This window comes from Gallinula chloropus, assembly GCF_964237585.1.
Source record: "Gallinula chloropus genome assembly, chromosome: 1".
Classification (NCBI taxonomy): domain Eukaryota; kingdom Metazoa; phylum Chordata; class Aves; order Gruiformes; family Rallidae; genus Gallinula; species Gallinula chloropus.
Window position 1 is genome coordinate 90,920,374 of NC_140085.1, and position 26,039 is coordinate 90,946,412.

Below are 26,039 nucleotides of genomic sequence, written 5' to 3' on the forward strand. Positions count from 1 at the left end.
ACTACAACAAGTGCTCTGTGCTGGACACTGTAATTTAAAAATAATATTTAAACACAGGTTTTCACCTTCTCTCCTTTTGTTGCAATTTGTATGGCATTTGGAATGAGCCGTGCAGTCTTCTCCTTTGTCATGAAAGTGATATCCTTCAAAGCAATAGAAATCTAAGCAGAAACAGATTTAATAAGACATATTAAAAATAACCGTTGAGACTAAAAATTTAAGATGTCACAGGACATGCATGAGGAACTCAAACTAACCCCAAACCCTGGAATGCAATTTAGCTGAGATCACAAAGATAATTACTGTCTCCAGTTGTTAGCCTTCACAAGCAGCATTTTCAAGTAGATGACTTCAGCGTATTTTCCTCTTCTTTCACACCAGGACTAGGGAAGCAAGTAATTCTTTATTTCAGCTTCACCAACACTCCCAGCTCCAACCACAGAAAAAACAGATCTGAAAGCCAGCCCCAATCACTACACTATACATAAGGCAGGACACAGATCAGATAACAGACTATCTTGTCTGTCATCTCACAGAAGTCTGCAATCCAGTCCATTTTCAGAGAGATTTATTTGCAGTCCAGACACTGCAAGGAACCCTGCTTGGGTGTGTTTGCCTGAAGTTTTACTACTTGAAATGCTTCACTTTAGAAATACATGGTCTGACTGGCTGCAACAGGCCATTTCCATTCAACCTACAGAATCACAAGGTTGGAAAAGACCTTTAACATCATCAAGTCCAACTGTTCCTGTCCTATGCTAAACCATATCCCTAAGTACCTGATCTACCCTTTTATTAAACCCATCCAGGGAAGGTGATTCAACCACCTCCCTGGGCAGCCTGTTCCAGGTTCTGACAACTCTTTCAGTGAAAATGTTTTCCTAACATCTAATCTGAACCTGTCCTGGCACAGCTTTGTGCCATTTTCCCTTGTCCTATCGCCTGTCACCTGGCTGAAGACATCAACAGCCACCTCTCTACAACCTCCTTTCAGGCAATTCTAGGCAGTGATAAGGTCTCCCTTCAGCATCCTCCAGACTAAACGTCCCCAGGTCCCTCAGCCACTCCTCATATGATTTTACTCCCCTCCCTCAAAGATAAGGCTGTGCTGCCATTCAGATTAGAGAAAGGATGCAGCTGGGTTTTCCTTTCTCCTGTGTGTGCAGAAGGTTCTCTGTCTGCATCAGCCTGCTAAGGAGGTCCCAAAGCTTGACTCTAGCTTACACTGCCTTAAGATCTCACTCTGCTAGGTAGACAAGAACAGGTTACCAGGATGTACACTGCTTTGAGTTTCAAAAATATAAATCAGTCATATATATGTGTGTGTGTGTGTGTGTGTATTCAAGGGTCTAATTTCAAAAGGAATTAAAATCTCAAGTCTACAATAAGAAATATTCAGTCATCAAATCCATCAATGAAATTAAGCTTGGTTTTCAGGTAAGAGAGAGTTTGTGTAGAAATGCTCAAGTACACAAGCTATTTGTTGTCTGTCCTGTGTACTTCAGAGCACACAAAAAAGAATTTAAAAGGATAACTTAAGGTATGAGCAGTCTCAGAGATCGAACATTTGACATCTCCTTCACCTATTAACTGAGTTACTTTTCCTTTCCCATTCCCTGCCCCATGCTATTTCTACAGCAGATGCAGCTGCTTGAGAAGTTTTAACTCAATCTAATTAGACAGAAATAGAAGGCCAACACATCACAAATACCTACTTTTGCTCATACGATTCAAAAGCTACAGACCACAAGGAGAACTTGCAAAGGTCATTTATAGATTCTCTTCAGCTGCTCTTATTTACACACAAGAGTAAACCAAGTTAAGGTTCAAGAACTCTCCAGCACTGAATGGAGGAACACCACATACTGCACCATTCTTCCTGTCTTACAGGAGACCACTACATGTTACACGCCTTTACAGAGCAACTCTCATTGGTAAGGAAAGGCAAACCATTATCCAGAAATGTAAAATACCAACTTGTACTAAGCTCCTTAACTCCTTCCTATGCTGAATGACTGACTGAGCAGGCTTACTTACAGTTCAGGTGTCTCCAGTACTACTCTCATTTTACAGAGCAACAGAGCTGCATTTCCACTCAGGGACACACAAAGTTACTAGCCTAAGATTGACAGGATAAGACTTCTTTGAAGGACTCTCATATCCTGATAGCCCAGGACAAAGAAAAGATGGGATTCAAGTGAGCCAAGAGATCTTACTGTGGTCTCCCATCGGAAAATGTTGCTGTGGAAACAGAGCCAGTTTTCAGAGAGATACAAGCGTCCTTGTAGCAGGATATCCTTCTGGAGTGCACAGGCATAATCTACGTAGAGAGCAAGAGTAAGTTTACTCACTTAATGCAGCTCAGTTGACCCGAACCTGTTAACTTAAGATAAGGGTATTACAATACAAATAAAAATCTGTATCTTTCACACTTCAAAAAGTCTGTGAAGACAGACTTGTACTGGGCTGCATCCAGACCATTGTCCTGGAAACACCCTAGTACCAGAGTTAAAGGAAGTATCTGTGCGAGAATATACTGTGCATTATCCTGTATTTTCAGAGAAGTATCCATATGTCAAACTTTAAAGCACTGGAACAACAGAATACACAAACTTGCTGTAGTATAACAGATTATATTATCAACTCCTATGTAACAGCAGTTCATGTGTTATGGTAAAATACTAATGTTCCACCAAACAAATCTATCACTAGCCGAAACTACCTGCAGCGAGACACTAAACAGCAGCGTGAAGCTATCCAGTTCTTCAGGCAGGGGATATGTTCTGAAGCTGACTGTCATTTTTATTGTGATACTGCCTCTGGGTGAAACATCCCCACAGAGAAACAGATTTCATCTAGAATGCAATTACCCATTATCAGATACCTGCTAATTAAGAACAAGTGCACAGCATTTGGTTGCACTTTCTAAAAACCTCTTTGAGAGACCTTTCATCATTTCAGAATCTGAATATTCAAAGGAAATTAATTTTCAGAAGTACTACTGCTACAAAATTAAGACAGAGCTTTTAGAAGTTCCAACCTAAAGAAGGTTACCTTGTGTATAGGAAATACCTAGAATGCACCTATTCATGCAGGATAGTAATGACTTTGACTGTAGACATAAAGAGCTTTGTTATATTGAAAAGCATTGTATGTGTTATCTTCTGAGCCAGACTTTTGATTGTGTGCAACAAGAAGATGAACACAGTTCTTGTTCAAAAGGTTCAGAAGTCCCTCCCCATCCTAACATCAAGGTAAGCCAGCATCTGGAGAAAATTTTATTATTATTTCTTTAAATTCTCTTGTTTTTTTCCCTCAAATAAAGTTTCTTGCAACAAGCATGAGGAATATATACAAGCCCCAGGAGGTTTAACTGCAAAAAGAATTACATCAAGTTAAAGAAATCCAAACCAGTAAGTTGCAAATGCACGTTTAAAGAAAAGTCAGATACCAAAATGCTGGGAGAGCAGGGTAGGAAGGCTGCATGAGTTTCAGGTTAAGGACTTGAAGAAAGCATTTCTGAGAATTCAACTTCTACATTTGGGAGAGGGATTCAGACCTATAAATACTGGGGTACTGGGCAAGCAATGAGCAATGCCAGACCTACCCACACAACAAAGTATCAAAACAGAGGGAAAGATTAGCATTTCTCCTTCTAGGTTTTCAGATTCAGTACTTCAAAATGCTGTTTGTAAGCAAAATTTTCAGACAAATTAATGTTAGTGGCACTCGTTTAAACTGACATTTTGAAAGCCTAATTTCTTTTTCATTGTAAGAAAAGAATTATAGTTCACAATCTTTATATACAGTGCTCATTACAGTGGAATGGCTGTTAAAAAAAAGAGAACTGACTAAGTTAAGAACAGGAGCTGTTACTTTTTTTGATGAACAGTAACAAGTAATTGCTTCATTGAGCACTGTAAAGCCTGTGATAAGTTTCTCCGCACCAAACAAAGAGCTATTTGCATGGAGGATGCAAAACGTCCTTCCAAAGGAACACTTTTTTATGGGGTAAAAAAATCCATACAAAGTAATGACTTTGCTTCCGATGAAGCAGGTGCTACATTATTGAGATTAACACATTACTGTATCTTCCTCCAAGTCCTAAGCAACTCCTTGAAGCTGCTTCAGAGTTCACTCCCTGGCTTTCTACATGAGTCCTGGTAAGGAGAAAACATCAAAACAATGCTTTGAAGCAATATCCTTTCATTTTGTACTAAACTATTTTAAAAATGCAGAAGGCATTATAGGATAACTGTCTCCTGAGGCTGGAAAAGGTCGAAAGGATTTAACTGTTTCTTTGCAAGTGAAAGCTCTAATTTCTCTTCCATTAGCCTGAATGGAACTCAGCTTGCTGCAAACATATGCTGACAGCCTCTCAATAGTCACTTCCTTAGAGGTTGCATAAGATGAGAAATGAACTTTAAACAGTCATGTTGCCACTTCTGTATTAAAACACCACCCAATTCTTGAACAGTGTATTTGTTACACAGTGCTCACACACCTCCACTGCTGTCAGGAGTGGTTTTGTCTGAAAACCTACTAAAAAGTAGCAGCAGAAAAAGACACTAAGAGGCTCCCATCTCATAGCTAGATGAACTGGAAGACTCTGCAGCCTCTCCTTCACTTCTCAACCCCAAAAGGAATTTATTCTTCCCCCACCCCTTCCCCAAAGTAGGTAGTACAGGCGAGTAGTAGGGACCTGACTTTCCCTAAAGGTGTATGATGCTTGTTCAGAGACAGATGAATAGGAATGTATCAGCTGTAGTTAGCATCTGCAAAAATGCAAATACAAAAAGCCACACTAGCACGGCTGCAACCTCGAGTTATCAGTCAGAAAACAAGAACTTTTGGTGTGATTACGCCTTACCTACTATTAGTTTCTCTGAGTCTGGCAGATGAGAAAACTGTCTCTTGAATTCCTCACTCCTATATTTGTAAGTGGAACTTGAGAGCTGCAACAAAGAATGGTAAAAGGTTAAGCAAACAGATTTATTTTCAGCCATCAACTGTCTTCATACAGGATGTGTAATTTTATCTCAAAGAACAAATGAACATCAAAAGAGCAATAAAGAATAGGTGGTATCTAAATGTGATCATGGCTGTAACTTTATGCTTGCTTATGTAAGAGTGTGCTTCCAATATTTGGATAGGATGGGCTGCATGTTTCCCTGTCCCAGGCCAGAAGCCAATTACAAGACACTACAGTTGTACAATGGCAACCTGCTGCACTCAGTAACACAAGAGCCTGCTCCGAGGACTAAGCCTCCTAGCACACATCAAAGGAAGAGGCAGCAATGTCACCACACAGGAGGTGAAGGAGCCAATCAAGGTCTCGTGCAGACCATTAGCTGCACACAAGGACACAACCCAGAACACTAGTTTAACTGGAGTACAATTTTGGGAATACTACAACACAGTGGATTTGGGTTTTTTTGCCAGTTGCTATAATTAGACCTGTAGGAAAAAAAGGCCAAATCTTCATCCAGCAAACAAATAGCAGCACCACCATCACCTCTTGACTTCCTGAGGTGTTCTACCTTTCACCCCCTAGTTAAAGGGAACACTGTCTATGGTTCTTTTAAAATTCAAATTAGGTAGTAAACATAAAGCAAAGAAGATTAATCCTGACAGACTTTAATCCTTATTCTTATGAACCAATGCCCCTGCTCCCATTCAAATGAAGAGCTTCAGCCTGTCCTCCAGAAACGATTCTGCTGCTAAAGCTCTATTTTTCACTTTGCTGTAATGACAAGGTCATTTTTTTCTTAACAGAGGTTGCTCACTTATTCTAGGGGCCTAACTAAACGCTGTATAAGGCAATGACTCATCTGGACTATAGCTAAGAAAAGAAGCCGCCACTTCCACACGTTACCAAAACCAGGTATAATTGTATGATAAAAGCCTCTTTTTTTTAAACCTTTTAACGATCTTAAGCACATGGCTGCTATTCTCTCCTTGAGCACCTGTACTGTATTACTCCAACACTTGACATGCACTCCACCATCAGATCAGTAGCTATTTATATTTAGGGTATAAAAAAAGAGAAGAAAGGAGGCAAAGAACCCCTTTCGATGGTACCACCTTGCAGCATGTTTACTGAAACCAAACAGTTTTAGCACTCCTGCAACACTTTCGCTGGTCACTGCCCTTTCATTAGTCTGTGCTTGTTGTCAAAACAATCCCCAAACTAAGACATACTTCATTTTCAGCTTGAGGTTCTTCTAATAAATTAGTGCCTACAGCTCTCACATTTTGCTTTTTCCCCACAGAAGAGATTCAAGATTCTTACAGTTCAAAAGTTCCCTGAACACCACCCTACGCAGCATATGATGGTCTGTCATCTACCTGTACTTGAGGATCGAGCTCTTTAACCACAAGAGCACACAAGTGCTACTTCAAGGTCAGGCACTGAAGTGCATATACACAGGAGAGAACAAAGTTGCTCTTAGTTCAGCTTTTAAAAAGTTAATGTTACCTTTTATTACCATGAATAAAAGGAAGTCTTTATGTCTGACCTCTGGTGAGTACATATTTGCTGTCCTGAGCATTGCAACACAAACATAAGTGAGGGAGACGAAAAATACACCCACTCCTCTCCTTCTGAGGAAAGTTAAGCATGAAAGCTTTAGGTGTGACTAACAGGGCAACGTTAGGCATGTCCCCTAAGCTTTATACTTCCAGTTACGTTTCAGGTATTTCTGAGATGGTGAAAATAAGTTTCTTGGAGAGCATGTCATTTAGTAAAGCAGATAGGCAATGGTTTCCTGGCCCAGCCACACTGTGCCCTGAAACACACCACTTTTAATTGATCATCTGAAGGAGGCACCCAATGACTGCACCACTTTGAACAAATTTAATTCTTTGCAATTTTTCTAGAAAAAGACACCGAGAAAAATGAAGTTACCTCAGATCTATAAAATTTCCACCTATATCTCCAGGGACCCTACAGTTTACAGAGTTACACCTCAGTTGACTCAAGTCTGAGCTAGCGATTGCAACTGTAACATTCTAAAGGGATGATGGGGAACCCAGGACACTGGTCTGCCCTAAGACCAAAAGAAAGTTAACAAATTTCCAGCCTGATACATGAAACCATGGACTGAAGAAGCTATTCCTTTAAAGACCAAAGTAGTTTCTCAAACATGCTGTGTACAAGAGGTAAGAGCTACAGTGAAGTTAGGCATTTTTGTGGTTGAAAGACAAATGGCATCAGGTAAAGAATATAGAAACATTACCATACCACAGGCACATTTATGTTAAGTGTCTGAATCAGCCAATTCAACAGCTCCACGAATACAAACTCAAGGTAACTTTGTTTTTACTTAAACTGAACTCTTGTAGAGCATAAAACTTGCTATAGCTTGTCTGAACACACCTTGCTGGTATTTAGAAGCGTTCTCTGACAGAGTGACAAACAGGCTGTAAGAAATCCTCTTACTAATTGTAGATTTCTACTGAAAGCTCCTTGGACATTTATGAAGAGTCTGCTCTGAATTCTTATTAGATAACCAGAAAAATGAGCACACCAAAACCTTTTAACCTTCCCTGTTCCTTACTTCGTGTGAAAACTAGCTCCCTTTGATCTGCAATTATTACATAGTTGTGGTGGTTCAGCCCCAGCCATTGGCTGAGCACCACATGCTACCCACTCACACCCAGAGGAGAAAGAGACAGAGCCTCCGTGGGTTGGGATAAGGACAGTTTACTGACAAAAGCACCATGAAAGGAGAACAATAACAGCCAATTACACTCACACCTTACTGAGCCGGACATTACAGAGTACTGTATGATGCAATGACTGACCCACAGGATGCCCCAGCTGCATTCGGACTCCCCTGGAAGAACCCAGCCCATGCCTCTCCCTAACCAGCTCCTCTTATGGGGGAGCTATGTGAGGTGGTGTGGGAAACAGCCCAAGCTAAGCTCACCTGGGCTGGTTGGCTCTGGCCTGGACAGAACCAGCACAATAGTACATGGCTTGACAATTAAGAGATTACTCAATAGACTTAGAAAACAACAGGAACAATTTTAACACTATTTGTATGAACAATTTCCTTAAAGTGAAGACAAATAATACATATCTATTAATACAGCATCTCTCATAATAACTATTATAACATCCAAGACGTGGCAGCATTTGAGGCAGGTTGCCACCTCTAGGTTACGAAACTTACCATCAAATATTAAGAGAAGAAAGGCATACATTAGGCTGTAGTATGGCATTTAAGAGATGAAAACAGCAACTCATTTTTAAACACACGCACATTTCTAAGTATAATTATAAGTCATCAGGCAAATACTTTGCCTGAGGATAATCTTAGCCATTTATGGGTATGCTATATTTAATCACTCAGAAAATAATTAAGCCCAGCCAATAACATATTAGCATTCTTTATCTGAAGCCACGAAATATACCAGAAAATGGTAAAATAGCATAAGCAGAAAAACCTCCTCAGTGTCATCCAGAAAGGTTTACAGAAGACCGTTATATAAAAACCAGATATTACTTGAAGACACATAACAAAGTGATTCTCCTACCTTGTTTAGAAACAGACCAGAGTCCAACTATATAAAGTCATGTTCCAGAAAAAAAGTGTTAACTTAAATAGGAGGAAGCCAAGTTATTTATATGATAGAAACCTAGCCTTTTAAAAACCAGCTTCCCTCCCCACTAACATCTTCAAATGTGGACATGGCAAAGAACAAGCCATTTAGCAAACTGCAGAGGAAAATTAATCTCCATCATCTCCCTTGAGTACAACAAAAATGCTAATCATTAGGAAATTATTTGATTGCACGTATCACTAAGCATGCAAATAGTCAATCAACTGCAGCAGAACTGTGTGCACGCTTCTTAACATTTGCTAATGAGTAATAATTTTGCATTTGTTTTGTTACTGTTCTCCTGTTGCTTTGAGACACCACAAAACCTGCATGTTACCTGACGATTTGCATTCCGCAGTTCTGACAAGCTATGAACACAGACAGCTGAGCACACAGGTAAACTGACCTCACCAGCACAGTACAGCTCTGATGTCACCTCATTTTAAAAGATGCACACATGCTTCTCACTGAGCTTCAGTCTTGCTCTGTTTCCACCAAGTGCTTGAGGTTCCAGAATCAAAAAAGCCTGTGAGCTGCCCAATTTACTCCTCTTCTATGCTCCAAAACCTCAGCCATCAAAATACAGCCACTGAGATACAGGGCTTTGCTCTTCCATCTACAAGCAAGTAAATTCATGGCACTATCTCTACACCCCACTTAAACACCACCTGATGTGCTAATCCCCAAAACCAGCAGAGCTTCACCTGCACCTTCCTATGAAACCTCTATACAAGGTCAAAACCAAATTTGGACATATTAGTAAGGTTAGGATGAAACTGCTGTTTTAATCATATATTAGCACACTAAAAAATGATCCCACATTAAGTATCCTGGCAAAAATTGTTGCATTTCTACCAAATAATGTATTGTTTTTCTCCCCTCTTCAACTTCATCTAAAATCCAGCTTGGTATCCAAAGGGGAAAAAAAAAAACAACCCCAAAAAAACCCAACCATCTCTTCAGTTCAGAAAAGTTCATTATTACGATTGAAACTCATCTGTGACACGGGTCAATCTAACTTAGAATCCTAGAATGGTCTGGGTTGGAAGGGACCCCAAGGATCACAGAGCTCCAACACCCCTGCCACAGGCAGGGACACCAACCTCCAGGCCTGGATCTACACAAGGCTGCCCAGGGCCCCATCCAGCCTGGCCTTGAACACCTCCAGGGATGGGGCATCCACCACCTCTCTGGGCAGCCTGTTCCAGCACCTCACCACTCTTTCTGTAAAAACCTTCCCCCTAATATCTAATCTAAACCTTCCCTCCTTTAGCTTTAGTCCATTCCCCCTTGTCCTGCCATTATCTGCTCTTTTAAAAAGTTGAATTCCCTCCTGCTTATAAGCTCCCTTCAGGTACTGGAAGGCTGCAATGAGGTCCCCCCGCAGCCTTCTCTTCTCCAGGCTGAACAAGCCCAGCTCCCTCAGCCTCTCTTTGTAGGGCAGGTGCATACATACAAGCCACAGTGATCTTGCTGTTTAGCTCCTGCTTTAAAATCTGAGCTGCAATGACCAAAATCCTCTTCAGAAAAGGAAAAAAATATCATATTTATATTAAAAATACTTTTATATTCATATTCTATATTTTACCTTCTTAAATTAAAAGTCACCCCAAAGGAAAAATCCATCCTTGCTATGGAGATTTCTTCTAGTGATCTATTGGTTCATCTTACCTTCAGTTTATGAATTAGTTTTGGATTGTGTGCAAGTTACCCTACCCCACATCTTTTGAAGAATTAAGTTTCTTGAGCCAATCAAAGAGATTTTTTTTTCAGACTTATTCTCCTGGCTCTTCTGAATCCCCTTCTATTTTTAGTGTGCTTCTTGAGATATACACATAGCATTGCAGGAGTCACTGCAAACACACATAAACACAACTCACATTTGCTTTTAGACACAGAATCACAGTGGGGAAGTTCATATCCACGTGACTACCAGGCTCCCTTATCTTTTCACAGTTCTAGGCCACAGTTTTCCATTTCTCCTGAAAACAAACAGGAGCGTATGTTTTGAAAGTGTCAGACTTGTTCTCTGTTTAACCCTCTCACAAGCAAAGAGCCTGGATCCACTCTCTCAGTGTTCTATTTTCACTAACCATTCCTTGACAGAATCACAGAGAACTTGTGGGTTAGAAATAACTTTCAATTACTGAGCGCTCACAAGCTCCACTAGCAGTAACTTACTGGATTTTTCCTTCTCTTTGAGCACAAAACCACTGAACTTTCACGGGGAAAGAACCATTCAAGGGACCCGAAAAGCAACACCACCTCACTTAGGGTGACTTAGTGTGCATTGTCCACTGTGCACTTCGGGACTAGATGTGCACACTGTCACTTTTTTTAAAATAAGGAGCTATTTGATCACACCTGATCATCCACATAACTGCATTTAATTCTTAGGTCATACAAGGCATATCAAACAACAACAAAACAAACACAAACCCCACAAAAAGTATTGCCAGGGTTGGCTCAGCCACTGTATTCCCTTAGGAGCTGCTTTCCCAAAGTTCCCATGCTCTCAAGGAAATGGAAACTAGCTCATAGCCACAGTGGGAGGGAGAAGAGTTTAAAGACCCAGGACTGCTCTACTTACATTCATTATATGCTTTTCTTCATTCACCCTTAACTTCTCTGGAGAGGGAAGTCTCAAACACAGAGCACTCTTCCAGTGGGCCACTGGCAGGCACAGGACTGTGCACCAGGGTCATTACGTTCCCTTCTCTGGCCCTGCCCCCCTCTTATTTGCAGAGGCTGAAGGAGAAACAGATTTTAGTATTTCTTAGTAACTGAGCAGAAAACAAACCAATGGCAGTTCTCCTTCAGGGGCATCTGTGTAGAGGAACAGCAGCACGCTGTATGAATTTTGGTGCAACTGTATCTCTCTTCTGCTGGAAACACCACACGTAAAGTTTCAGGGAAGGGATATTAAAATGGGTCATGAGCAAATACCCAAGCTACTCTATTTTCTATGGTTCTGTTTGCTTGGGGGTTTTGCGTTTGGGTTTTTTGTTTGGTTTGTTAGGGTTTTTAATCCTATGAGATCCCATAAACAAGGCTAAAGACAGAGTCCTAAGTCCCCTCAAAATCAGTCTTATACTAACCAGTTCTCACAGCTGCATGGGCAGGCACAAGGAAAATGCCAGACAGGCTGTTTTTTACCACTAACAAAGACTCATGCAGGAAAAAACTCCCAGAACTATTTAATTATGGAAAATTTCTGAATTATTGGATGCCCACTTAAAGTATTTGACAACCAGTGTCATGAAACTGACTAAATTAGGTAATTCCAAGAGGGAAGCTACTCCTACTTATTTTAAAGGCTGTGTATCTCATACATCAAAAGCACTGTGCCCTACAGCACCACAACAGCAGTCCACAGCCCTCCCCAGCTCCATTATGGCCAACAACAGCTCCACTATGGGTGACCTGACATTAAGACTCGGCTTTTCTGACCTGCAGCAGAACTGTTTATCCCATGCTTTGACAGGAACTTGGCTGGACAAGAGTCCCACTCACAAATGCCTGCTCATTTCCTGCACCTCACCAGCCACCCTGTCCTTCTGAAAGCAGGAAAGAAGGTCTCATACTTGGATTTTGACTAAGTACAAATACCAAACCATGTTGAAGCACAGCTTAGAGAAAAGCCTACGAAATCTACAACCAAGGTTGTCACAATTAGAATCTTGACAGACAAGAAAATTTATCATCTTAAGAAATGCTGGGAACTATGCTCCTAACACCAGGTTATACAATTAGAAGTGGAACAAAAGTTACATTTCTGTTGATTTTTTAAAAATAATTTGGCTTCTTTCCCACACAAAAGATGCAACAGTATTTCTTTGGAGAACCTTAAGTTGCACAACCAGGTAAAGATTTTTTTTTTTAAATTACTTTAGAAAAAAAAAACAGTAGAAAAGACCTGCAAGAATTTTGTATCAGGTTACATGTTCTAAAAACATGAGGATGGCTTCCCAAGCTTCTCCTTCAAGATCCTATCAAAATTAGCTAAATCTCAAAAGCCATGACATTTCATTGACACAGGGTTCAGTTAAAGCTATTTCAACAAGGTCCTTGGGAAACAAGCTGATAAATTTTGTATCAACAATAAGAAAGCCTCTTGTCCTTAGTGGCATTACAGGCTTTTCCCTGAAAAAAAACCCAAAAAAATCAACAACAAACAATTGGTTTGGCTAGAGAATATCCCCTGCTTATTCTGAAGCAATTGCTTTGTAGTATTTAGTACTTTCTACAAATAAGCATTGTAAAGCATTTTCAAATGAAGCCAGTATACTTTCCTAACAACTCTGATTTGTATCTAAAATCTCAAGTTGACACATACAGCGAGGAGCAAAGCATATGCTTCATTTCAGAAATAAAACTGAGGCAAGAAGCTAACAAAGTCAGAAGACACACACCCCCTACACATATCATCTCCTCTCGCTGCCTGCAGCCTGTTCCAACCCATGCAAATAAACCGCCGGCCAACAATCAAGCAGCCTCTACAGCTCCCCCCCTCCACCTCCCGCTCCGCTCTCACCCACTTGTTCAGAGCTGGTGCTGGACACCATCCAGCAGAGCTAGCGAGCGTTCTGCCAGACTCTGCCTGCATGCCAACTTGGAAAACAGGCTGAAACACACTGGCTTTGCAGAACATGCACACAAACGTTGCAGCAAGCGGTCAAAGAAAATTTAAGAGGTGGGAGGCAGAGAGCGGCGCAGCTCCAATCGAAAAATCCCTATAATCTAAATGGATTTTGAGAGGCAGACTGCAATAGCACAGGTCATTTCAAGTTCACAAAAGTCCCAAAGGAGAGAGGAGAGGAGAGGAAAGTACTATCACCAGGGAAACAGCAACTTGGAAAGGAGCACTCGATGCCCAGCGCTCCTCCTCTTTGCATCACTGAAGGCTACAGCCCATGCACCAGTCTTAGGAGTGCATCTATACCTGGTAACTTGACATGGCCCCGAATCTACTCTCACACAAGACTTAGCCATTGTCTCCTTTGTAAGCCAAACCCTTGCTAAAAGACCTCCTCAGTTTGAGCTCCATAGCAGGAGGGGACTTCAAGGCATGCTTTATGCACACCTGAGCTCCCAAAAAGAATATGATGCCACCCACCCCTCCACCAGCAGCCCAGAGCTCACCTCTGTAGACACAGAGCAGACACTTTGAGGCCAGGGGTATACAGACCTCTCTGCCTGCTCTGAAAGGAGAACAGCAGTTCCTTTCCATCTGCCTCGCCTAGGACCTGCCTGCTGCATTTCTGCAGTTAACTACACAAAGTCATGCTCTGAATGCCATTTGTGCAGGGGGCTGTTCTGGGAGCAAAGACAACCACGGAGGAAACAGCTGGCTTACATAGGCACTTCACCCTGTACAGGCCATGAACCACTACAGCAGTGAGGGTCTGTGAAGCCCCTCTTTGCTGCATGGTACCACCACCCCATCCGTAGCTGCAAGACTGCATCCCCAGAAGCTATCACAACAACAGGGTTTCAGAGCTACAGGAGAAGAGGCAGCTATCTCTATGGTGCATCCACCTCACCCACTGAAGGCCCAGCCTCCTACACGTGAGAGCCCCTTGGGTGCTTGGCTGAACACAGACCTAATGACTCATTCAGGGAAGGAAACCCTCTCCTAGCACAGCCCTACTGAGGAACCTGAGAGAACAGTAAAACCCATTTTATCTATTCATATAATCAGATTTAAATGCAAATCCTTGAAAGGAGAAGACAATTGCACACAATGGGTCCATATTTACAGTCATTTTGCCAGCCATGGCTGCTCCCCAGGATGAAGCTGTTGCCTTTGTGCACAGAGCAGGGTGGTGACACTTCAGCTACATGAGCAAATAGCTGGAACTGGTTTCACCAGAAAAACGAGGCATCTCTTCTCCTGCTTTCCAAAAGCAAAGCTAGGACACATCTCAGGGAATCTTTGTGTGCTGACAAGAGCAGCAAGATATTGGGAGGTATATCTGTATAGAAAAATATTCCCTGGTGATTTCTTTCCATCCAAAAGCCAGTAAGAGGCCTGAGACAGGCCTCTGAAAGGCCCTGGCAGAGCCTGAGTACCAGTGTGACTCAGGCCTCGGATGCAGCACAAGCATTAAGCGATTTAAGCACATTTCCTGTTTACAAGATAACACCACCTTCAGCTGATTGAACACCTGAGTCTGGGAGTCTGCAATTAGCAGTGAGGCTGATAAGTTCGGCTTCAAACACAATTATTTATATAACTGCTACCAAGCACCTCGAGTTTCTTTGAAACATGTAAATTGTAATTAAGACAGTTATGCAAGAAATAAGAAATTCAAGAGATTTGGAGGCTTCAATAGAAGAGCATTTTCCCCGACTCTAAACCAGAAACCAGGGTGCTTTTAGATCTTCCAGGAGGAAGGATGCTCTGATCTCAGATTTACTCAGCATCCTCATCGATACTATCTGTGGCTAGCAATAATCTCTTTGGACCTGGGAGTAAAGTTATGCCTGTAACACCTCTACTAGAGACCGTGTTTCACCCTGCCTACCCAACACACTAGCACAAGCCAAGATCCAAAGAGTCTTAAGTGCCTAGATCCTTTTCATTTTAGGGAAAAATTAATAATCCGCACCTACTTTCCCAGCTTTATGTTTGGGGTTTTTTTAAAAGCAATTTTATCACAAGGATTGGTGATAAAATTCCTAAATGGATTAAAAAACAGATTTAAAGGATTAGGAAAAAAACAAAATAGAAATAGAAAGTCCCATATGTCAAGTTCTAAACCAAACTGAATACAAATAAACCCAAGTGTGTTTATATAAATTCTGTAGTTACTATTTTAATTTTTCTTTAATTGAAATGAGTTTGTCCCCTTCCCAACAACAACTTACTCTTTATTTCAGATAAATTGTCTGCTCCCCATTTTAGTTTCAAGTCTCGCAACTGCACTGCCCAGGTTTCAACAGCCACAAGCGTACTAACATGATGCAATGGCAATTAAAAGCTCAGTCAAGGTGATTTCCTTTTGGATAAAAAAATACATTCCTCTCTGAACAGCAGTTTTCATCTGACTTATTCCTACAGCATGCATGCTAAACAATTAGCCAATGTTAATTGTTAAGAAGATCTGTTCCTTCACCTGATCTTTCACTGCAGGCTTCTTTAGTGAAAAAAAATTCAACTGCTTGTATTTAGACTTACTTGATCCATTTAATGTGAGGGTAGGGGTGTGGTGGAGCGGAAATCCAGATTGGGGAGGGGGTACAGATGTGCAACCTCATGCAATAGAGTAACTAAAACCCCATTACTTCTGAAGTTTCATTTTCCTTACTTGCAACAAAGTCCCACCAGCATTACTTCATACAAAAGTAGCTAAACAAAGAAGCAAACTGATGTCATACCTTGGTCACACTTCTCCCTCCTTACTCTTCCAGGACTGGATCTCTGATCTGTATTTCAATTTAGGAACACTCCCCAAATATCAGTCAGGAAAAAGGTGACGAGAGAAACAAACAATCTTCTTGGTAGCAAGAGTGACAGCAAGATCTATTTTGAACAAATAGATTTATTCTACTTTCACTTAGCATTTCAGGTGTAGTAACTGACCTGTGCCATTTACTTTTCGTCAACTCTTAGGATACATAAACATTCTGAATCAGGACTGCAGATCAGAAATTACAACAGTAGTTACATAGTTAATGCAGTAGTGACTGTAGCCAACTAAAACTCTGTTGGTATTAATTATAGCAGTTATCTCCTTAAGCCTGGAAATAGCCCTACCACATTTGAAAGTGCCTGGAAAATAGATCTCACCAATCAACTACCCCAAACCTATTTTTCTTGTTAAATACCTAATTTGTTCTCTTCCTTTTCTACCTTAGAAACCAAACAGAGATTTTACTCTTAGTCATTTCTATATTAAAAGCTGCCACCAGACTTGATTGAACCATTCTCAGCAGAGACAGACCATACATAATTCTTGAACATTACACAAAAATGGAATGCAAGGGGTTAGAAGTATTGGGAGACAGATCAGTACAAGCTGACCAGAGCTACATACACACCATAATCATGGTCAGATACCTCCACTCACTCTGAATGATGGGCAGTATCGTGGGTCCCAGTGGGTGGAACAGCAGAAAGCAGAAACAGAGAGGTCATATGACAGTCCTGAATGACTTTATCTGTCATCCCTGTAGGAGTTTTAGGGGGTAGCAGTCACAAATACACAATATGAGCATGATGCCAAAGCTAAAGCTTTTGTGTGAATAGCCCTAGTGTAGGTTTAATGACTCTGAGACACTCCAATAAAAAAAGCATTAACTAAAAGAACACTTACTCCATGTAATTTCTAAAATGCTGTCAATATCACCAAGGAATCTTGACATACAATTACTGTATAGCCATCTGCTGCATAGGATGAAGCAAAATATAACTTCCAGAGTAGTCATTAGCAGAAAAGCCATATACTCTTGTCTAGAACATTCTTATGTTTTTAGATAGGCAAGTATAAGTCACAAATAAACTAAACCTGGACAAAATCTCAGATTTTGGTTGTTTGTTAGGGTTTTTCTTTAAACATCTCCTGGAGAATTTTCTGCTCCTAGTTGCTGCTAATGACTTGGTTAGGTGTACACGCTACAGATTTTTACCCGTCTTCTTCACGACCAAAGGGATACAAGCATCTCACCTGTAGTAGACTTGAAAGAGACGTTACAAAACTGCTTGACTGCAGGTACACTGAGAAAAGCTGCAACTGAACCAAAGACCAAAAAGGAACTTAACTTCCATCTCCTAGATTTGCCTTGCAAAGCTTTCATTCCATAAGCTATGAACCCCCCTTTTATTAAACATACAGAATTCAACCAGCTCCATAGCTGTTTTCTCAATTATATTGCATTTCTGATGGTTTTGTTCCCAGGGATTTACAAAAAATAATTGATTTTTTTTTTAAATGAAGTATTTTCTTCCTCATCTATGAACTTAACTTCCAGGTTCTAAACTAATTCTTTAGATATGTGTAACAGTCATGCATATTATATGGAATTTTCCACTACTGTAGCTAGGGAAAAGCTTATTTAGACAAGGCACCAAATGCCAATCTTTGGGAGAACAGGCTAAAACTCAATGACAGTCTGACCTACCTCAGTGCTCAGCCTGGAGCTGCATCAAAAGGATTAGATAGATTCCCAGAGTGAAAATAAGTGAGAAAACACTTTAGCCCCATCAGCCACGTTCACGGGCTAGTCAGAGCTAAGTTTCTTTACATTTTAAAACACTGCTTCTGTATCATCAGTACTATCCCAGGGCTTTAAAAACCCAAAACACATCCATTCTAGAGATTCTAGACAGGTAGCGCTGGCACAGTGTTTGTTTACAAGTACAGGAAAAGCTATTATTACTAAAGCTACAAGCTTTCAGAAAAAAAACAGTGTGAGCATGCTTAAGATCTTTACTCTCTTCAGAGGCCTGCAGCATTTATCTAATTCTCTCCCTCCTTAGCAGACTGTTTCATATCACCAAATGAGAAAGAAGCTAATAATTTTTCTCCATTGTCAAAACCATGATGTCCCTCCTTTGCAATCCACAAGCATTTGGAGGCACAGATGAGAAGATTTCTTCAGAAGTAGCATACCAAGTATACAGCACAGGAGATGAGGCAACAGTCAGAGGGCCTTAAATACCAGTCTGCCAAAACATAGTTACTGATTTAACAAGCCCAGTAAACCATTCCCGGGGTGAACATCAGTCTTCAGAGAAAGGTGGAAGGAACATTCAAACAACTCAAGATGCAAGAAATTTTCCATCTAACCCTAACTGGCCTTGGGCCCCAAAGGACGTCAGCTTGTATCTGTGCTGCACTGAGTTATCTTCCAAATTATAATGTGTATCTCCATCCCTCCTGTGCAGGTCTGAGTCACATATGTTTATTGTGTTCTTGGCATACATACTCTCACACACTCCCACAGACTAGTTCTCTCAGAGAAACCAAACCCCTGTTTGTCAAAACTCAAAATCCTTTTCTAAATCCTGTGCAACCTCACTTGTTCTTGTGTCATGAAGAAATAAAAGGCTTACTTTCACTTCTCATTGTATCATTTGCTTGCTTCTTTTGTCACACTCCATCACACTGACCAATTCTTTAAACTGGCATTGTTACACTCCTATCAAACTGGCTTTTTCAAAGCCTCTTTTGTTATCTTTCCAGCACCTTCTTGGCACCTCACACTTCCAAAAACTTAACCAAGCCTCCCAGATGAAAGCAATTTTCTGAGATGCTCCTGTCATTTCAACTCTTTCCACCTACCTTTTCACTGCAAGGAAAGGACTTACTTTTTTATTCTTTCTTTCCACAGGCATTCTTCTTACTGTAGACACACATAAACTTTCTTTGACTGTTTATTAATAGAAACTAGAGTTCCCAGACAGAAGACCTTATTTTTGATGCAAGAATCCTTTTCATTAGCTTCCTCATTCACCTTTACTTTCTTCATCACAGCAGAACACTATTTTCATGGGTTTCTTCATGGGATAAAATGTGAATTCAGAATCTTGAGACAGGGCTTCCAGACGTAACAATTTCCAAAGCATCTTTGACTTTCATCATTTCTACTTGCAGCTGCCAGAACTAGAACCATTTAATCAAAAGTAGATGCAAGCTTTCCAGGCTCCAGTAAAGAGGGAAACACCTGAGATAATGTTCTCAAACTTTTCTTCCTCCAATGAGGTAATAAAAGTCTAGCTTTGTCCACATCCAGTGAATAGTCTTCAAAAAAAAGAAAAAACCCCAAAAAACAAACCTCAAAACCAAAAATCCACCCACCTTCAGAACAGCAGTTAGTAGTACTATCAGCTTAAGAACTGCTTACAGTAGTACAGGAAAACAACCCATTTTTTTTCCATAAAGCTATGCAAAGTATTCATTTTGTTTTAAGAGATGGAGAAAAAAAACACCCACGCATTGTAGGATTTTCTTCTTTTCTTCCTTTCCTGCTACCTTTCCTTCTCACTCACCATAGTCAGAAAAGAGATTGTATCCCAGCAGCTCCCAACCCTAGTTTGCTGCTAATTACATGTGCTCACAGCACCTACTGAGCATTCATGATACCTGGCCTGACTTCCAGAGGCATGGCACAACTGCCTACTCCCACTCAAATCCATGAAAAATTGAAGTCAAACCAGTCAGGCTCTAACATCCGCATTTGGTTTCTATCACCAGAGAAGCAAGAGTATATACTTAAAAGAAATGAGTCCTCAGAGCACACCGAAGTTGCCAGAAACGCGCAGCTTCTCAAACCTCATAACCCAGGCAACCAAGGCTGATCCCTGGATGCTACCGTAGGCTAGCCTTGCCGCTGTAGCAGTTCTTTAGTTCTACTGAGTAGGAAGGAGCATAACAATCCCACACCTGCCACAGGACACAGATCGCCCTTTGTCAGATGTTAATGACACATGCTTTGCACCCTGCAACAAGCTGCCTTCCATGTTATCACCTACACATTTACTATGACTCAGTATTTAGGGAGTTTTAATGATTTGTTTATATACTCAGCAGCTGATCATAAATCATGGAAGTTATTAAAACACACTTTCTGTCTAGAAAAGCAGGAAACATGCCAATGACATAACGTTTAAATTAGAATAATTTCATTTTCTCCTTGAATTTGTGACGTTCTACCTCTGGCTACTTCTAAGTTCAGTCCCCCTGAGCTGGAGGAAGCAAGCACCACAGCCTCGTGGAACCAGACTGATGGAGGTTTTTAAAACTGCTCAGTCACATAAAGAGTATAGAATTGTACAAGCCACAGCTCCACCTCACAAGAGGCAAGTATTTACACAATTCCTTTGTTTTAACGGCAAAGTCTTATTTGCAGAACAAGATAAACGTTGGCTTCAAACAAATACCGAGGTCTTGAAGTATAAATCGTAGACAGAGGGCAGCTATTTAATGACACTGAGAACACCTCACACTCTCTTAGCAGCTGCCACTGTGCTGCAGAATCCTATTGCCCTGAAGTCTGCAGGCACATGTTACTATGGAAAGCGGGGAGTGGCACTGTGAGGATACACAGCACCCTGCACCGTAGGTGCCTTAAAGCTCTGTTCAAAGAAACTGAAAACTTTTGGCATTTGTCTCAAACCTACAAATGCAGAGCCATTAGCACAGTCATATCCTTCACATGTTATACTTCACTGACTTTCAGATAGCAACTCTGCCAAGCTTATCAAGGAAAGACTAACTGCAAGACCTACGAATTGACCCTAAGACCTAAACAGGTTCCTTCCTCACATAAACTATCCACTGCACTAATGGTTGTATGCAAACCATCAAGGGAAGGGTTAGCCTCACCATCTAAGGAGAGCAGCTACCATGCCTGTGCAGCATGACTCCCTATTGATTCAAGTACAGAGACAGAGCCGGGCACAGGCAGAACAGCCCTGTGTCGTCTTTGTCACTGCAGGAACACTGGAGAAAATACTGAATGATCCAAGCACTGACTCTTTAGCAACACAATTCTGGGACCTGCTGGGATTCATTTGGCCTGTCCCACTTCCACAGGCCTCAGACTACTGTTGCTCAGTTTAAAAGTCCACCTGCATTTTGGGGGAAGTTTATGGTAGTGCCAGAGATACACAATTAATGTTCTGACTAGTTTGAACAGGTGGGATGCACAAGCCGCCTTCATTTAATAAGGAGTTGGGAAATCCGATGCCCCAGTTTTGCCCACAGCTTTGCCACACATTCCCTATGGCCTTTGCTAATCTTTCACCTGCTGAGCACAATGAACCTCATAAGGATGGCAGAGTAGTCTAGATGTTCCCAAAGGCAAGCTGAAGCACACCAATCTACTGATGTCACCTGATGCAGAAACCAAGCGAGACTGTCAGAGCTGTGAGGAAGAGAATCTTAAGTCTCTCACCAGATCAGGTGCTACCTTGTCTGTGGCTGCACACGCAAGCGTTACCCTGTCCTACCAAACAGCAGCAACCCATCCACCAAACTAACAGCAAAACACATGCTCTAAGTCTCCACCCATACATCTACCCTCTCTCATGACACTGGGAAAAAAAATAATCCATCAGAAGCATAAACAATGATGTTTATTATTACAGATTGCAATTTCAGTGAGATACTCCCTGGACAGAAGCAAAATTAAACCCCTCCTTTCTGCCCTTCTTACTCACAAATCCCATTCTTTACACAGAACACATGAAGCTTATTTACTCTTGTGGAAAACACGTTTACTTGACAAAAAACAGACACTAGAAAAGCACATCACAACTACCCAACACCGAGAATCAAAATTCAGCCCTTACTACTGTCAAAAAACATCAATAATGTCTTTATAAAGGCATAAAAAGACATTGGATAGATTAATGAACCACGGAAGGAAGCGAGGGACAGGACTGTGCACAGAAGCCAGAAGGCCTGTCACTAACTTGATACATGACATCAGGTAAACAACTTCATCTCCTCTCAGTCTCAGCTTACACTTTAGTAAGCTGATAATGATAAAATTACCTACCTCACTACATGGGTGGAGAACGCTTTACTAATTCATGACTACAAAGAAACACGAGAGCAGCAGATATAAAGCTAGTACATACACGCACATAAAAGTTAAAAATATATATTTTAAAATAAAACATAATTTAGAAGAAAGATGAACTACATTACCCAAAAGCTCCAGTCAGCACTCCAACTGTATTGAGCAGGACCCTGCATTTTCTCTGTGCACGAACTAAGAGGCTCCTCTGAATCAGCAAGTAGCTGGCTAATAAGACCATGATCCACTTCATGAACTTCCTGTGAACAAAGCAGCAAGGTATGTAATTCAACAACAGAGGAGAAAGGTGAAATAAGATGGCTAATCCATTTAACAACTCTACATTAAACTAAACTTGACGTGCTAGCTTCACCAAGGTGAGTGGCACAGAAATACTCCCCACTGACAGCCTTTTCATTGATTTTACTTTTTTTCTGGAGTGTACTACATTTAATTGTTATTTGCATTTTTTTATCAGGCTATTTTATCTCCGCACCAGACCCTTCAACTTGCTCACTGATGCTGCACAGGCATTTAAAGCCAGAATACCATCAACAGGAGACAGCAGTGCACAACTTGCAGCACGTCTCCAGAATCTGAGACCTTTCAAAACTTGAGAAAGGTGATGCAGGTGTAGCATTTGCCAGAGCGACACTGATTATTGATTATTATAATACAAATACAACAAATAGTGTAATATTCACTATAAATATGTTGTATATTTTGATATTTATAGGGAATATTACACTATAAATTGTATGTTTTGTCTCATATGAATATGAACAGGACACTTCAGCGGCAGAGTCCTACTCATATCACTTATTACAAAGATAAGCACTGTTCCATAGCGCTTCCCCTTGATATCAATGTTTTTCACTCTGGAGGTCAGTTTTACTCTATGAAAGGAAACAGAGCCACAGAAACACACTTATCCCAAGCCACCTAACAAGACGGGACAAAGCCAGTCCAGGGCCGTAACCACTCACTAACACCACCTGTACCACTGGATCTATCAGTGAGAGATGAAACTGGGTTCTGAGTCCGTAACGACTCAAAACCAAAGGAAGGGGGGCACAGTCGCATGCCCGGAGCTCGACGGGTGCCAGCACCCCGCCAGCAGGCCAGCGCTCCCCCGGGGCTCCAGCCGAACCCGCGGCCCAGGCCGGGGGGCAAGAGAAGAGAGCCGGGTGAGGCAACAAGCCCTCACCGCCCCGAGGAGACACCCCAGGCTACGTGGCGTGACACTGCGAGGCTGCTCGGCGAAGTTTTTCCACGCGAACACACGAACTCGCTTACAACTTCCACCAGCTGCTTCTCACCACCCGCCCCGGCTTTCCCGCACAGACCCGTTAGCGCCACGGGAAGAGACGCTCCCCACCCACCATATCGCCGGAGTTACGCGGCTGTCACAGCAACCCCAAAGCCTCCTCCCCGCAGCGCGGCTGGGTCTCTTCCCAGGTGCCTCTCGACTCCTGCCGGGAGCCGGGGCAAACCCCCGCGGGACGGACGGACGGACGGACGCCCGCCGCCCCTCCACAGCGGGGGCCCACAGCGCAGGCGCTTGGCGAGCCCGGAGGGCCGCCGTCACCCTCCGGCCGTGCCCGCCTCCCCTCAAAACAAACTTTCGGGGCGGTGGGTGAAGGCGGCCCCGCACCCCCGGGCGGTGCTTCCCAGCACTGCCTGCGGGGGATATCCCACCGCCGGGCCTCTGAAGCAGCCCCTCGGCCTCGGTCCGCCTGCCCCATCCCATCCCTCGGGAGAAGGAGCGGGGATGCCACACTCCCCTCCCCACTCCCCACCCCCCCGCACCTACCTGCGCAGCCCGCCGCCGCCGGCCGGCTCGCCCGGAGGGGCGGCTCGGCGGCGGGGCAACAGTCGGGGGCATGGGCCCACCGGAGGGGCGGGCAAGGGCTGGCGGGGAACGGGCAAACCGCGGCCGCGGCGCTTACCATAGAGGGGGGCGAGGGCGGCGCGGCGCCCACTAACTGCCTCAGCGGGGCGCACGGCGGGGCCGCGGCCGCCATTTAAAGGGGCAGGCGCCGGCCGGGCCGCGGGGCGCGGACCCGAGGCGGGAGGCGGTTGCCAAGGGCGAGCGCCGTCGCAGCCGCCCCTGAGGAGGGAAAAGCCACCTGGGAGCGGAGAGGGCCGCGGCGCCTCTGTTCCCTTCTTCGTCCAGCTCAGGAAACCTCTCTGCGGCTTCCAGCGGGGTTAATTAGGAAGCCTCCGACCCGCTGGAAAGTTTGAGGACTGTAGCAGAAAAAGCTCCCGGTGGCGGGGTGTCGTCCGGAGCCGGGGAGGGGGGGGGGGGGAGCGGTGTTAGCTGCCTCCCTTTCTGAGGGAAAGCCCCCCGGCTCGCCGGCCACAGCCCCGGCAACTGGTCAAACAGCATCCGAGTAGCAAAAGCGGATCCTAAATCTGACGGGGCGGGGGGGGGGGAGGGGGGCGAGGGGGTTTAGGGTTCAACGGAAAATACCGCCGAGAGGCCGCTCCAGGGGGACACCTAGGGGGAGAGAGAAGAAGGGAAGCCCGCCCTCCGCTGCGCGCTCCTCAGGCTCCCCGGGCCCGGCCAGCGCTGCCGCTGCGACGCCCCTCAGGGAGAAGCTGCGGTCTGAGGGGTCCGGCCGGGGCCAGACCCCGCGCGTCCTCACCCGCTGTCGGCGCGTAGAGACGGGCCTGCGCCGCTCGGCTCTGCCCCGCGGGTGTTTGCGGGAGGAGCAGGCGCAGCCCTGCCTCTGCCCCGCTGCGGTTCGGGCCGGCTGCAGGCCGAGCGCGGGCAGGGGTGAAATGAAGGAAGGAAGTGTTGGGGCATTCAGATAACCTCAGAATCTCGGCTTTAAAGCTGGTGAGCAGCTTGAAGGGTTTTTTTTCTGAGGAGCACCCTGTGGTTTTAAAAGCCGCCTCCAACGATGCCCCTTAAATCAGGGGACCCAACTAGAGCCATGATGGCGTTCAGATTTGAGCCCTCAAATCACTTCGCAGGAAGACAAAAGAAGCCCCCGTCTCATGAAAAGAAACCTCTGCCTTGCAGGGCGACTTGGTGGTAGGCGATGAAAAGGGATGGCTCCGGGGGAAGGAGGAGTGGCCCAAGGAGTAGACCAAAGTAGTAGGCCAAAGAGTAGAGCAGCCTTGCACAGCAGCACTGTTTCTTCCTGCTGTCCCTTTTTTATCACCACTTCCCTAGAGGCTCTCCGTGGACGGACATCTCCAGGCCCTGTGATACCTGCCCACTGATAGATTAGCAAAGATGCCCTAAGTCCCTGTGGCTGATGTCCAACAGCCATCAGTCCAGATAGGACAGCTCTAACATCATTGACTCTTGTTCTCCAAAATTTACATGAAAGTGTAAAAAGGAATGCATGTTTTGCATAGGTTTTGTTGCTTGCTTTCTTGGTTTGGACCTCCAAACCTCAAATTTTTCATGCTTTTCTCAACAGCACTCCAGAGACCGGCTTACTTTTCTTTTTGTCCAGAAGTTGAGATTCTTTCTGAATCATATTGGGTTGTTCAAGTGGAAGAAGCTTCTTGTTCAACTGATGGCTGCCAGCAACACTAAAATCCCTTTGTATTCCCTTGGTTAGAAGCTAGCTGACCTGACAGTTTTGCATAGGCACATCCTGTTTAATGGAGGATTCACAAGAGAATTGCTGTTGAAGGATGAAATCAACATAAACAGCATTTGCAAGAACAATGGTAATATGTCCATCACAACACACTTGAAGGTTTTTTAGAAACGCTCTGAATACTTAGATTTGAATCAGGCACTGATTGGAATGCCTTTGGTCCCGCTCCATCTTCCCACACTGACTTCTCCAAACCAGTCCCAGATAGTACTCTAAGCCAGTAACTCAGTCTCTGTTCCTCTTGATCTGCCAGGCGCCTTTGACTTTACTGGCTATTCCCTCCTG

At 43.3% G+C, this 26,039-nt stretch overlaps 1 protein-coding gene across 1 annotated transcript in view; it reads right to left on the bottom strand.

Moving 5' to 3' along the window:
* GRAMD1C (GRAM domain containing 1C) overlaps window positions 1-24,158 on the bottom strand; it is a gene marked incomplete at its 5' end in the record, with an annotated part of 53,410 nt that extends 29,252 nt beyond the window's left edge. Inside the window, 6 exon segments of the mRNA XM_084263104.1 lie at window positions 66-161; window positions 2,217-2,320; window positions 4,871-4,955; window positions 22,266-22,394; window positions 23,948-24,028; window positions 24,030-24,158. Coding sequence (XP_084119230.1) covers window positions 66-161; window positions 2,217-2,320; window positions 4,871-4,955; window positions 22,266-22,394; window positions 23,948-24,028; window positions 24,030-24,158 — 624 coding nt within the window.
* Window positions 24,159-26,039: the final 1,881 nt, after the last annotated feature.